General features: G+C 38.9%; 1 protein-coding gene across 7 annotated transcripts in view; it reads right to left on the bottom strand.

Moving 5' to 3' along the window:
- SPAG9 (sperm associated antigen 9) overlaps window positions 1-15,617 on the bottom strand; it is a gene marked incomplete at its 5' end in the record, with an annotated part of 180,165 nt that overhangs the window by 120,715 nt on the left and 43,833 nt on the right. For all 7 annotated transcript variants that reach the window (XM_014589813.2, XM_014589815.2, XM_014589818.2 and 4 more), the window contains 1 exon segment: window positions 8,625-8,745. In XM_014589813.2, the coding sequence (XP_014445299.1) occupies window positions 8,625-8,745 (121 nt within the window).

Raw genomic sequence — 15,617 nt, 5'->3', positions numbered from 1 at the left:
GCTGTGGTTCGTGTCCCGGACCCGGTGTCTTAAAACTCACGCCGGGCGCGTGTGCGTGCGTGCCCAAGATCCCGAGAGGAGAATGGAAGAGAAGGGATTGCAGCGTGACCATCCCCCCTGGGGGGTGATTTCTCGCTTTCTGTCTCTCTGTTTCTCTCTGTCTGGAGAGCGCACGCGCCCTATAGTGAAAACCTCTTCAAAAAAAAAAAAAGACCCTACTGAAGGTAGTTGTCTGTCTCTCTCTTTCAAGAAATAAACTTTTAAAAATGTTTATGATTATACTACCTCCCAATAACTTCCATTTAGCAGAATGCTTACTCTTAATGACCAAAAAATAAGAAGTATTTCCCTTCTAATAACAATGTTTCAAAGTGAAGGTTTTAAGGTTTTTACCAGACTAAGATCTTGACACCAAATTTAAAAAGCAAATGAATGTTTTGTGGAGGGTGAAAAGTTGGACTACAAAATTCTAACACGTCGGGGGCTAGCAGGTGGCATGGTGGTTAAAGGCACTGGACTCCCACATGGCTGGCCACGGTTTGAGTCCTGGACCTGGTGGCTTGCTTTCTCCCTTTCCCTCTCTCTCTCTTTCTCTGTCTCTCTCTGATCAAACTGGAAAATAATAAAGTTAAATTAAAAAATAAATAATTCTTTAAAAAAAATTCTAACACGTCTCCAGTTGTCAAATTTTTTCATTTAAGTTTTTAAAAATAGACTTTCGTTCAAAGGAAGAAAGGGCAGAGAAAAGTATTTAAGTAACTAAAAGTCACTGCTATCTAAATCCTTCCATCTTCACAAAAGACAAGAGCTCTGTGTCTAAGGGAAAAGCAATTTATTATAAACCCAAGGAGCATGAGAGCAATAGGTTTCCCAAATAACAAGTGGTACTCTATCAGCACTGGATATTAACATGTTGTAAATAATTGCTCTAATTCGTAAGTTATGATAGTCAAAATGGAATTTGCTTCTAAACTTTATTTCTCCAATTCTGTTCACATAAAAAAAATAAAACACTATTACAGATCAAGAAACACTAAAATGTTCATATTATTTGACCTACTTCCTTAAATATATTCTAACGAAATTATCAAAAGGGGAAAAACTGTAGGTGTGAAAAAACATTTACTACAATGTTCACTATAGTAGAAAATAATATCCAACCAACCAATAGAAAAGCTGTTTAAAGTTCATTTACATTCTGATTCATTCCTTCATTGCACAAAGGATCTGAGACAGCTTATAAGAACATATAATATATTCATTATATATTTATGAAATCTCGATCAAAGGAAAAAAATTTAAATATGCCAACAAGGTAAGGGCCAACATAACTCTTAGAAATGCACTTCAAAGTGTGTCGTGAATTTCAGAGTAGCCAAGGTGAAAAATGAAATGGTAACTAAATAATTCTCCTTAGAGGAGAAGGAAGCATAGTTCCCGAGGAAAACCAAAAATTGTTAACAGATAGCATAGCCTCTGGATGGTAGATGTATATAGACATTTATTAAAAAATTAAACATCACATAACAACAAGAAAAATATTTACAATAATATTAGGAAAAGATACAGAATTATACACACACACACGCACACTCTCTCTCTCTCTCTCTTTCTGATTGCAGTGATATAAAAACATGACACATATGGAAAAAGACTAGAAGGCCATATGCATAACTGAACCCCTCTCCCTCACAGAACAGGTTTCTTTGACTCCAAGGACCATTCACATTCTTCTGTACCATATTCCCACATGGCTGACCACAGTTCAAGTCCCAGACATGGCAGCCTGCTTTCTCGCTTTCTCTCTCTCTGTGTCCCACTCCAGTCAAATTAAAATAAATAAGTTTAAATAAAAATAATTCTTTTAAAAAAAAGTCTATACTTACTTGACTCATTTAAGGTAGTAATTGGCTGACAAGATAGAAATGCTCAACATATGACAGAAACCATGAATATAAAAAAAAATCTTGTGACAAAGGATCAGTTACTCCCACATCATGAATAACAAAGTTTATTAGCAACTCCTTAAATAGTCAAAAGTACCAACAGGCCTTTCTCAATTCACAGCTTCCTTTTTCCATATCATTCTTCCTTAAGGTTGCCAAGACGTTAAATACCATGAAGTGTTACTCCCAGGTAAAGAGTAATACATAATAGCATTTTGAAAAACGCTACATACAACCAAAAATACTTGTTTTATTAGTTCAAGTTTTGAAAAGATAGCAACCAAAAATCTCCAAGATCAAACATGACAAAAAAATTGTAACAAATTTTTTATAGATTCAAAATCATACTAGAAACTAATAAATTCCATACTATCAAATACTATAAAGTGTGTCCTTTAATTTGGTTACCCCCCTCCCTTTTTTTTTTCTTTTTCTGGCTTCTCAAAAAGCAAACAACTGCAACCAAAATTTCCCCTTTTAACATAGGAAGTGGTCTTTAGAGCAGAACTTAGAATTTTATTGTGGCTTCTTTTTAAAAAAGGATATATGCCAGGGGAGGATGCAACATGGGGGTTTCAGAATTCAGAAGAAAATGAGCAAGACACAAGAGTGCACATAAACAAGGGTTATGGAGCTGTATGTCACAGCAAAGTAAACAGGTTGCTGACATCTCAGTATTTACTTAGTAGAAATACTACTGAATGTGGGGCTGGCAGGTGGTGGGGTGGTTAAGAGTGCTGGACTCCCACATGGTCAACTACAGTTGGAGTTCTGGACCTGGCAGCTTACTTGCTTACTTTCTCCCCTGCCCCCCCCCCCGCCTCATCAAATTAAAAATAAATAAGTGGGGGCTAGCAAGTGGTGTGGTGGTTAAGTGCACTGGACTCCCACATAGTCAACTGCAGTTTTAATTAGGGACCTGGTAGCTTGCTTTCTCACTTTCCCCCTCTCTCACACTTTTGTCCTTCTCTGGTCAAATTTAAATAAATAAATAAACAAAGTTAAATAAAATAATAATTTTTTTTTTGAGAGGTTTCCGCTATAGGGCGCGTGCGCTCGCCAGACAGACAGAGAGAGACATAGAGACAGAAAGCGAGAAATCACCCCCCAGGGGGGATGGTCACGCCGCAATCCCTTCTCCTCCATTCTCCTCTCGGGATCTTGGGCACGCACGCACACGCGCCCGGCGTGAGATTTAAGCCACCGGGTCCGAGACGCGAACCGCGGTCAGCTACGTGGGAGTCCAGCGACATAGCCATTACGCTAACTGCTGGTTCCCAAAATAATAATTTTTTTAAAAAAAGAAATATTATTGAATATGTACAACATTATATAATGTTTACTGTTCAAGACAATGACTATCTACATCCTTGATTTAATTATTACTCCTTAAATGCATGCTTTGAAAAACCATACTAGGGATCAGCAGGGGGCGTGGTGGCTGCGGGTTGAGGTGCTGGATCCTCACATGGCTGACTGCAGTTCAAATTCCGTATCTACTGACTTGCTTTCTCACTTTCTCTCTTTCTCTCACTCTGTCTCTCTCTGGTGAGCACATGTCCCCTATAGCAAATTTAAAAAGTAATAAAAATAATAAATTTTTAAAAAAGAAAAAACCATACTATACCCCCACAAAGATGTACAATGATTATTTGTGTATCAGGAATTATCATGGGACCAGCAGTTAGTGTAATGGCTATGTTGCTGGACTCCCATGTAATTGACCGCGGTTCAAGTCCCCAAACCGGCGGCTTAAACTCACATCGAGCATGTGTGCGTGCGTGCCCAAGATCCCAAGAGGATACTGGAGGAGAAGGGATTATGGCATGGCCATCCCCCCTGTGGGGTGATTTCTCGCTTTCTATCTCTCTGGCTCTGTCTTTCTGGCAAGTGCATGCGCCCTATAGCCAAAAAAAAAAAAAAAAAAAAAAAAAGAAAAAAAAAAACAAAGGAATTTAAATTATTCTCATTTCAAAAAAAGGGAGGGGTGTACTTGCCCAAAAACACATCAATAAGAATTGACATACTCAGACTTACAAAGTTCAAGACTCTAACACATTGTACAAATGCATAAACGTGGAAATTGGGCCAGGTACAGTTATTACACAGCACTACCAAAAGATCGCACTGAACAGAAAATTCCTCAAGCCTCCCTACTATATTTACCACCTACAGTAATTTTTATAGCCCTCAATAAGTGCTTATTTTAGATCAGATGCTGGGTAACAGTCACTTTAACAAAAATCATTATTTTCTATAAATAAAAAACTAGAGTTAAGAAGATTAAATAGCACAAAAAATGTTTTCTATTGTAAAAAAAGGGGGGGACTTAATATACTCTGATATACATCTATTTGATTTTATCTTTTAAAGGCGCTTATTCCCAGGCCTAGTTTTCCAATACTATAGAACAGTGATAACACAAAGATAAAATAAGGGGCTTGGGTGCCAGATGGTGGTGAAGGAGTAACAATGCTCTCCAAGACAATCCCACATGGAAAGGTTCATGTTTCAAGTACGGAACTTCTGAGCACATAAGATATGCACATGCCCACAATCTGGGGCCGGCTAAAGGTAGAAGATAGGTCACAAAGTCAAAAACCTATTGGGTGGGACCAGCAGGTGGCATAATGGTTAGAGCTCTGGATTCCCACATGGCTGACTGCAGTTCAATTCCCAGACCTGGCGGCTTGAAAATTATGCCAGGCACGTGCATATACAAGCCCAAAATCCCAGGAGGAGAATGGGGGAGAAGGGATTGTGGCATGGTCATCTCCCCTGGAGGGTGATTTCTCACTTTCTCTCTTCAGTGAGCACATACATTCTATGGCAAAAAAAATCTTTAAAAAGTAAATATATAAATAAAGACCAAGAATCTATTGGGGCTGCTGTGTCTATTTCTCTTTCTTCCTAATAGAAGAAATAAATAAATAAACTTTTAAATAATAAGGGATTTGATTCATATGAAAAGTGAAGGAAGGAAGGCTGGGGGAATAAAAAAAAAAAAAAAAAAAAAAAGAGTCATATTTGCACAAAAATAAATTGGGAAGGGGATATTTAAATATGGTAAAATAGGGGCCGGCAAATGGCATGGTGGTTAAAGGCATTGGATTCCCACATGGCCAACCACAGTTCAAATCTCAGACCTAGAGGCTTGCTTTCTTACTCTCCCTTTCTCTCTCTCTCTCTGTCTGGTCAAATTAAAAAATAATAATAAGTGGAATTAAATAAATAAATAATTCCTTTTTAAAAATACATGGTAAAATAAAAGCTAGAGGGCCAGTTGGTGGCATGATGGCTAAGGTGACTGGATCCAACATGGCTGCCTATGTAATTCAAGTACTGGAGCTGGTAGCTTGAAAAACATGCTGGATGCATGTGCACGCAGGCCCAAAATCCTAAAAGGAGAGAGAGATAAAAGAGAAGAGACTGTGACATGATCATCCTCATGGGGGGTATTTTCTCACATTCCCTTTCTCCCTCTGTGTCTCTAGTGAGCACACACAACTTCTGGTAAGTTAAAAAAAAAAAAACAACAACAACAACTAGGGAATAAGTTTGATGTATGCTTAGATTTCATATTATACCAGTTAAGAATAAGAAAAGAAGAAAACAGGAAAAAGAGAGAGAGAGAAACATTTACATAAAAAAAAAAAAGACCTTGAGGTGTCAAAAACAAGAGCAGGAAAAAAGTTCCAAAGCATTAATGAAAGATGATTCATTATAGCCTTAGTTCATGGATCAAGAAATTTTTAGTGTTATCAACTTTGTGCATCTGAATGGTCACTGTTTTCTTTATTCATGATAGAGTGTGTGTATGTGTGTGCTCACATGTACATATGACAATGAGAGAGGGAGACAACGATCCTCCACAGGGTCTGGTATACTGCAATCCCCCTCCTTCACTCTTCCAGCCCATCAGGTCTTAGGCATTTGTGTGTATGCCAGGTAGGCTTGGGATCTGAACTACAGTTAGCATGTGGAATCTGGCTTCTCTTGAGTAGTGCATTACCACTGTACAATGGAGCCCGCCCAGAGGTGGTCAATTTTGACTAATCATAGTTTTAAGTTCTTTAATTGTTATTTAGCCATCAAGATTTATTTCAAAGAGAGATAGCTGATTCCCAGGGGAGATATTCTTAGGATGACATTATATTAATGACAAAAATTAGCTTTCCAAATCGAATTAAGCTCGAGTATTTCCAATAGTTGGTGAAGCATTTCCTCCTCCCATCCCTATAGTATTATCTATTATTTTTAAATGATATCTAATTTGTAATGTCTAAATTAAAGTGAGAAAACGTGATAAACAGCACTTTTAAAGAGTAAAATGAGAGGATGGATATCACAGAATATGACAATTCTAAAGAAGCTGGATGAGACTCACTGGACTAGATAACAGATTTGGGACACTGAAAAAGACAAATTTTGAGACACTCATACAGTCTTCTAAATTAGGATCGCTTCCCTTAATTAGGAAACTACTACACTTTGTCTACATTTACCAGAAAAAAAACAGGAAACAATGTTTTTAATTTTAAAGTTAATGTTTATGTAAAAGAATTAGTGATTCATTCTGTTTAGTTGTAGGTGGCATGGTAATTGAGGCACTGGACTCCCACATGGTAGACTCTGCTTCAAGTCCCGGGCCTGGCAGCTTGCTTTCTCACTTGACCTTTCTGTCTGTCTGTCTCTGGTCAAAATTGAAGAATACTACTAAATAAAATTTAAAAATAAATACATCTTTAAAAGGAAGAATGAAAGAAAAAGCAGTAAATCCTTTGAATGTGAGAGAGATATTTTAAAGTATTTTGAGTTTTTTTTAAGAGGTTTTTGCTATAGGGCACATGTGCTCACCAGAAAGACAGAGAGAGACAGAAAGCGAGAAATCACGTCCCACAGGGGATGGCCATGCCACAATCCCTTCTCCTCCACTCTCTTCTTAGGATCTTGCGCACATACGCACATGCACCTGGCGTGAGTTTAAGCCACTGGGTCCAGGACTCGAACCACGGTTGACTACATGGGAGTTCAGCAACGTAGCCTTTACGCCATCTGCAATGCTGGTCCCAGTATTTTGATATGAAAAATGCAATTTCAAGTTTAAGGTAATTCTTGATCTAATATCTCTTACCATAGAAGCAGGTTATTTAATGCACAAAAGGATTTTGACAAAGGAATTCCTTTCCATATCAAAAGAGAATATTCTCACCAAAAACTGGGTATTTTTCAGAAATCAGTGAGAACAATTGATATGTAAAACAATAAAGTTAGATTGGTTCTGTCGATTATGCCTTTACTGTTTGGTAAAATACTATTACAATACTATGTAATTCTTGATAGGAAAGCACAATCAAGTTAGAATTAAATTATCTTTTACAGCTAAATTTTCATCCCCTTTGAATAGAGAATACTAAGTTCTTGTAATGTACCAAAACCTTGCAATTGCTTCAAGATCGTTTCTCCAGGTAAGTGGTACTGATTATAATGCGACTCCAGTAATAAATTTGTTAGTACATCACTTGTGAAATCCATACAGCTCTCTAAGACCTCAAATTTCAGAATCACAGAAGTCATTCAGTGTATTCAATATTAATGAAGGAAGTATACATAACTCCAGGTATCTACAAGTTTGAAAATACAAAGACATAAATGACACCTGTCTTTATCTCACTCAAGTTGGCTTCTGTCATCAAATATCCACTGACTTTCTTCTATGACATCTGTTTAATAGCCGTGGGAGTCCTCTTTTTATTCTAGGATGCTTGAACTCCATATTCTCGGTAATTCTGATTTAGTTCTAGAGGTCTTTCCAGAGTTCTGGAGTGGGTGGTCAGTACTCCCACATCCTCCAAGCCTGGTGGTAAAGGCTATATACATCAGGAATAGAAAGTGTCACTATGCAGCTTTACCAAGTGATATGAACAGGGTAACTGCCTGGCCATCTTCTGTTCCCTATATTCTGAAAGTTTACAAGGCTGGGAAAGAAAAGCAGAGAGCGCTCTGCCTACCTACATCAGACATGAACATAGGCCATGAAGTTTCTTAGCATTTCTTTTTATAATTTTCTAATTAGGTCTCTTTTCATTAGCCAAAAAGGGAAAAATCATCCCTTTTTGAAGTAACTATCAATATTTTTAAAAATAAAATATATGGAACTAATTAAAAATGAAATAGTCCTGAAAAATGAAGTGCTTTTCCCCTAAATGCCCTCCATTTGAAAGGAACAAAAAAGGTAACTCAGTAATATATATTTTTTTACATATACTTCAAAGGTAGAATATCTCAATTTACATTTAAAAATTTCAAAGCAATACAGAAACAATAAAACTTTGTGTATGTGATCATACACATTGTGTATGTGTATGTAAATGAAAAGAACTGATCCTCACACACACATACCTGTATAATGGATATAGCATAATGTTGACTACAAACAAAGGCTGAAAGCTAACTTAAAGAACTGAGTCATATAGGTATCTTTAACTTGGTCATTTCTGCATACTTGGGTATGTTAAAATGCCAACAAAAAGAACTAATCCTGCCTCCCAGGTCTCACTGTTGAGTCTGGGGTGCCAATTCCAACCTTATATATGAAAGTCTAGTCAAATGTCAGGATGACGCAGTGCAGTATCTGAGCCCACTCTTCAATGTGGGCTCATAAGGTATTTTACTTACTCTGGTCAGCATAGTTTTTTGCTTTAAGTTCAAGTTGTCTTGTTTGAGATTCTAATGATTCCACTCTGGTCTGTAAGTCCTTCTTTTCCTGTTCTTGAGAATCTTCAAATTCAATGAATTTCTAATAAAGAAAAAAAATACATTTCATTAGAGAAATAAAATCTTTTATATTTTTAACTCTTGTGTTTCTTGGTATTAAGAATCAAAATTAGGTATTTTGTTTTGTTTTTCATTATTGCCAAGGGCATGTGCACTTGCCAACAGAGACAGCAGGGAAAAAGGATCCCTCAATGGGAAGTGGTCATCCCACAATCCCTTCTCCTCCATTTCTCTATTGAGTCCATATTTTGGGCACATATGCACATGCACCCAGTGTGGTTTTTTGGAGGGGGGGGGTTGTTTTGTTTTGTTTTTTGCTATAGGGCACATGTTCTTGCTAGACAGAGACACAGAGAGAGGGAAAGTAAGAAATCGCACTCCAGGGGGAGGGACATACCACAATTCCCTTTCTCGGTTCTCTTCCAGGGATTTTGGGCACACATGCACTCGCACCCAGCGTTTTTTCCCAAACTGGTTGGCCATGTGGGATCCAATTCTCTTAATAATCAAACCACAGAGCCAGCCCAGGTGCATTTTTTTTTAAAGTTTCCTTCTTTCATGAGAGAGAGAGAGAGACAGAGAAGGAGCAAGAGAGAGAAAAAGACAGAGAAGCACTCTCGACAGGGTGTCACGTCATGATCCCCCTTCCCAGCCATCCCAGCTAGTCAGGATAATGAGCATGCATGGTGTGCCCAGTGTGTACAAGCTAACCTGGATACTAAACCCCTATATTCCATGTGGCTTCCAGCATTGCACAGTGTTGTGCTACTATTGTGCCATCACAGCTAGGTTACAATGACATATTTACTACTTTTTAAAAATCTCAGAATCATGGGACCAGCAGTTAGCATAATGGCTATGTCACTGAACTCCCATGTAGATGACCACGGTTCAAGTTCCGGACCCAGTGGCTTCAACTCACGCCGGTCGTGTGTGCGTGCGTGCCCAAGATCCCAAGAGGAGAATGAAGAAGGGATTGCGGCGTGGCCATCCCCCCCTCCGGGGGTGATTTCTGGCTTTCTGTCTCTCTGTGTCTCTCTGTCTTTCTGGCGAGCGCATGCACCCTATAGCAAAAACCTGTCCAAAAAATAATAATAATATAATAAAATAAACTAATAAAAATCTCAGAATCATGAACTTAGGTTGCTTTTTAGTTTCTTTAGGAAAATGAACTGAACTGTAGGGGAAAGTAGGTGGCATAGAAGTTAAGACACTGGTCTCTCCCACATGGCTGATCATGGTTCGAGTCCCAGACTCAGCAACTTGAAAAACCATACTAGGGGGCCAGCAGATAGCATGGTGGTTAAAAGGCACTGGACTCCCATATGGCTGACCACGGTTCAAGTTCCAGACCTACTAGCCTGGTTTTTCATTTTTCTTCTCTCTCTGTCTTTCTCTGATCAAACTGGAAAATCAAATAAATTAAATAATTATTTCTAAAAATGGGCGTGTGTGTGTGCATACCCAACATAACCAAGAGGAGAATGGAGAAGGGATTGCAACATGGTCACTCCCCAAGGGGTAATTTCTCACTTTCTCTCTCTCTGGCGAGTGCACATACACACCCTATGATAATGTGTGTGTGTGTGTAATAATCTATTTTTAAAAAAAGAACTACAGGGCCAGCCAGAGGTCTGGTGTTTAAGGGAGCTAGATCTCACATAGCAAACTGCATGGTTTGAATCCTGGCCTCAGGAGTTTGAAAAACAGCCAGCTATATGTGCGTGTGTGCCCAAAATCTTGACAAAACGGAAAGATGGAGGAGAGGCGATTGCAGTATGACCACACTCCCCATTGGGAGAGAGATTTCTCCCTTTCTCTCTCTCTCTCTGCCTCTCTATGTCTCTGGGATGAGTGCATGCAACTGGGGGGGGGGAGGGTAGAAGAAAAAATATGACAAAATTATTTATTAGGATATTACAGGTCAACAAATGGCGTGGAGGTTAAGGCAGCTGAGTCGCACATGGCTGACTATGTGGTTCGAGTCTCAGACTCAGCAATTTCAAAAACACGCTGGGCATATGAATGTGTGTGCCCGAAATCCTGAGATGAGAATGGAAGAGAGAGGATTGTGGCATGGCCATCCCCATGGGGGTATAATATCTCACTCTCCCACTCTTTCTCTGCCTAGCTTCAGAGAAGTACACGCACCCTATAGCAAAACTTAAAAAAAAAAAAAAAAAAAAAAACACGTTACTATTTCTAGTCTGGCCTGTTAAGGAAACTGGATTCCACATGACTGACCACAGTTTCGAACCCTAGTAACTTGAAAAACCACACCAGGCTTGCATACATGCAAATCCTCATTGTAAGGAGGAATAGAGAAAAAAAGATTGTGACATGACCACGCCCCACCAGGGGGTGCTTTCGCTCTCTCAAGTGTAGATATCCTCTAATATTAAAAAAAAAAAAAAAAAGAAAAAAGAAAAAAAAAAAAAAAAAAAGGAAAAAGAAAAAGAGAGAGAGAGAAAGAAAGTGCAGAGGAAAAAAGGCTATCATCATTTCATGTAACAAGCATTCCTAAGGACACATATCCTCCTACAAATGCATAAATCTTTACGTGGCACACAGCAGCCCTCCCTACTGCAGCTGCACTTTCCCAGGTTTCAGTTACCCATGGTCAACCACAGTCCAAAAACAAGTGAGCAAATAAGCACAGGAAGAAGTTCTGACAGAGTCCAAGCCCACATTCACATATCTTTTATTTCAGTATACAGTTACGACTGTACCATTTGATTATTATTTATTGCTGTCAATCTTTTACTTTGCCTAATTTATAGATTAAATTTCATCGGAGGTATGTGTGTATAGGAAAACACAGTACACACAGAATTCGACCTATCTGCTATTTCAGGCATCTGCTAGAGGTCTTGGAATGTACTCGTCCCTGCGCATAAGTGAGGACTACTGTACTTGCATATCCATCTTGAGTACAGGACACCGTTTTTAAATCCTTAACATGTACAACAAACAAAAGAAGATGGGATAATCAATAAATATCTGTTAAATAATTTTCTGATTAATAGACAGCCTTTTTTTTAAAATTATTATCGTCATAATCTTCTTTATATTACATTGGGTTACATATAATTTTATAGTGTATTACATTGCTTTTTCAAAAGGAAATGCCATGCATGTCAGTCAATACAGAGACATTAATCTCCCCACTTCATCATTCAATATCTTTTCTATGTTTTTTCCAATCATTATTATTATTCTAATTATTTTTTTAAAACAGTCAATTACTGTTTCTCATTTTGCTTGTAAAAAGACTTTACTCATCATGAAATACTTCTCGGACCAATCCAGTTGAGAATACTATACATGTCATTACCAACAGGTAATAAGCCATATCTGTTTCTCACTAACGTCTTACCTCTCTATTGTTCTCTTGCTATCTTTTTTGATCAATAGACAGTCTTGGGACCAGCAATTAGCATAATGGCTATGTCACTGGACTACCACGTAGTCGAATGCGGTTTGTGTCCCAGACCTGTTGGCTTAAACATGCCGGGTACGTGTGCGTGCATGCCCAAGATCCCGAGAGGAGAATGGAGAAGAGATTGCGGCGTGGCCATCCCCCCTGAGGGGTGATTTCTCGCTTTCTATCTCTCTGTCTCTGTCTGGTGAGCGCACGCGCCCTATAGCAAAAACCTCTCCAAAAAAAATAGACAGTCTTGTAGATTCTCCTGAACCCACGGAGTTTAAATTTCCAAGAGAAGGACATATGCTATGAGTAGCCTACACCAGCCAAATCGAACTAAAACTATTCTCATCAAGAAGATTATTGTCAAGTGCAATCATCAAGTCTCAGTTTTCTTCTTAATTGTTCTCTCAGTAACACCTGACAACTGATCGTTTTTCAAAACATTTTTTATTTTACTTCCAGAACTTCTTCTACTTTACTGTCTGGTCCCTCTTGGTCTCTGCTAATGACTCCTCTAACTTCTTAACAATAACGTGTTTGATTCTTGCACAAATTTTCTCTTCCTTATTTACTTTTATGCCTTGGTGATCTCATCCAGTTTCATGGCTTCAAATACTAACTAGATGCTGACAACTTCCAAATTCCTATCTCTAGCTCAGACCTGGGATTTGTATAGTATGTCCAACTGCCTACTGGACTTCATTTTAAACTTTACATGTCAAAACCTGCTCTTTTCTTGGTCTTCTCTAGCTCATTAAATTTCTGTAGTCAATTGTTTGGGCCCACAATTGTTGGAGTCAGCTTTAACTCTCTCTCTAATACTTCATATCTAATCCATCAGCAAATCTACCTTCAGATTCAACCACTTTTCATAATCTCTACCACCACCCTGGTTGGGTTGCTATTACTAGTGCCTGGATTCCTGCTCTCATTTTGCTTGTAAAAAGACTTTACTCATCATGAAATACTTCTCGGACCAATCCAGTTGAGAATACTATACATGTCATTACCAACAGGTAATAAGCCATATCTGTTTCTCACTAACGTCTTACCTCTCTATTGTTCTCTTGCTATCTTTTTTGATCAATAGACAGTCTTGGGACCAGCAATTAGCATAATGGCTATGTCACTGGACTACCACGTAGTCGAATGCGGTTTGTGTCCCAGACCTGTTGGCTTAAACATGCCGGGTACGTGTGCATGCATGCCCAAGATCCCGAGAGGAGAATGGAGAAGAGATTGCGGCGTGGCCATCCCCCCTGAGGGGTGATTTCTCGCTTTCTATCTCTCTGTCTCTGTCTGGTGAGCGCACGCGCCCTATAGCAAAAACCTCTCCAAAAAAAATAGACAGTCTTGTAGATTCTCCTGAATCCACGGAGTTTAAATTTCCAAGAGAAGGACATATGCTATGAGTAGCCTACACCAGCCAAATCGAACTAAAACTATTCTCATCAAGAAGATTATTGTCAAGTGCAATCATCAAGTCTCAGTTTTCTTCTTAATTGTTCTCTCAGTAACACCTGACAACTGATCGTTTTTCAAAACATTTTTTATTTTACTTCCAGAACTTCTTCTACTTTACTGTCTGGTCCCTCTTGGTCTCTGCTAATGACTCCTCTAACTTCTTAACAATAACGTGTTTGATTCTTGCACAAATTTTCTCTTCCTTATTTACTTTTATGCCTTGGTGATCTCATCCAGTTTCATGGCTTCAAATACTAACTAGATGCTGACAACTTCCAAATTCCTATCTCTAGCTCAGACCTGGGATTTGTATAGTATGTCCAACTGCCTACTGGACTTCATTTTAAACTTTACATGTCAAAACCTGCTCTTTTCTTGGTCTTCTCTAGCTCATTAAATTTCTGTAGTCAATTGTTTGGGCCCACAATTGTTGGAGTCAGCTTTAACTCTCTCTCTAATACTTCATATCTAATCCATCAGCAAATCTACCTTCAGATTCAACCACTTTTCATAATCTCTACCACCACCCTGGTTGGGTTGCTATTACTAGTGCCTGGATTCCTGCAATAGTAGAGCCTCTTAATTGGTCTCCTTACTTCCACTCTTGCCTCTCTCCAATGCATTCTCAATACAGTAGTTGGGGGGATTCTCTTAAAAATTAAGATAAATTTACTTCTCTGCTTAAAACCTCTGGTGGTTTGCATTCTTTACTAAAGCCCTGAACCAGAGCCACCAGAGCCTACACAATCTATTCACATCATCCTCTCACTTCTTCAATATCTTCTCCCATTTCTTTCTTCCCCTCTTCCCATTCTCTGATTCAAGCTCCTTGCAATTCCTCCAACATTCCAAGCCTTTGCACTTACTCTTTGGAATTCTCTTCCTCTAGATGTGTAAATAGCGTGCTCCTTCCTCAACTCCTTCAGGTCTTCGTTCAAGTATCAACATCTCAGTAAGGTGCTGATAGTAAGACTTTAAAGTTTTTAGTAAGACCTTCCTAAAGCCGTAGTACCCACTCCCCATCTCCTCTCCTATTTTCTCCAAATCACTTACTCCCATCTAACATGCTATACATTTTAGTAATTTATCTTATTTATTATCTGCCTTTCCTCACTAGAATGTAGGCTTCACAATGGCAGAGATTTTTGTCTTGTTCACTGTTGTACTCCTAGTGCAAAGAATGATAATGGCACACAGCAGGTTCTCAAATATTTGTTAAACAAATGAAAAAGTCAAAAAAGTAGTAAAACTTTCAGAATAAAAAACTGAAACCTAGGACCAGCAAGTGGTGTAATGGTTAAGGCACTGCACTCCTATGTGGTCGATTGTGGTTCGAGTTCCAGACCTGGTGGCTTGAAACTCATGCCGGGCGCATGTGTGCATACCCAAAATCCTGAGAGGACAATGGAGAAGGGATTGCAGCATGGCCATGCTCCCCCTGGGGGGAGGGAGTGACTTCTCACTTTCTGTCTCTCCATCCAGCACACTTGCCCTATAGCAAAAATCTCTCTCTCAAAAAAAAGAGAAAGAAACCTGGGGCCAGGCAGGTGATACACTGATTAAGGCTAGATCCCACATGCTGACTGTAAATTCAAGTGCTGGATCCAAAAGCTAGAAAAATATGCCAGATACATATATGCACATGCCCACAATCCCAAGAGGATGGAAGTTAAAGAATTGCAATATGGTCACCCCTCATCGGGTGCTTTCTTACTTTCCTTCTCTCTCTCTCTCTCTCTCTCTCTCTCTTTCCCCCGAGAGTGAATGTACCCTTAAAAAAATGTTTTTAAGAAAGAAAAGGAAAAGGAAACCTAGGTGGGCCAGCTGGTAGTACAGTAGTTAAAGAGGGCTAGATCCCTTGGGGCCAGCAGATGGCATAATGGGTATGTGATTGGACTCTCCCACATGGCTGACTGTGGTTTGAGTCCTGAACCGAAGTCTGGGTTTGATTCCCAGACCTGGTGGCTTTCTTTCTTTCTTCTTCTTCTTTTTTTTTTTTTTTT

The sequence above is a fragment of the Tupaia chinensis genome, unplaced genomic scaffold (genome assembly GCF_000334495.1).
Source record: "Tupaia chinensis unplaced genomic scaffold, TupChi_1.0 Scaffold000383_1, whole genome shotgun sequence".
Taxonomy (NCBI): domain Eukaryota; kingdom Metazoa; phylum Chordata; class Mammalia; order Scandentia; family Tupaiidae; genus Tupaia; species Tupaia belangeri.
This window is presented reverse-complemented; position numbering and strand designations above follow the sequence as displayed.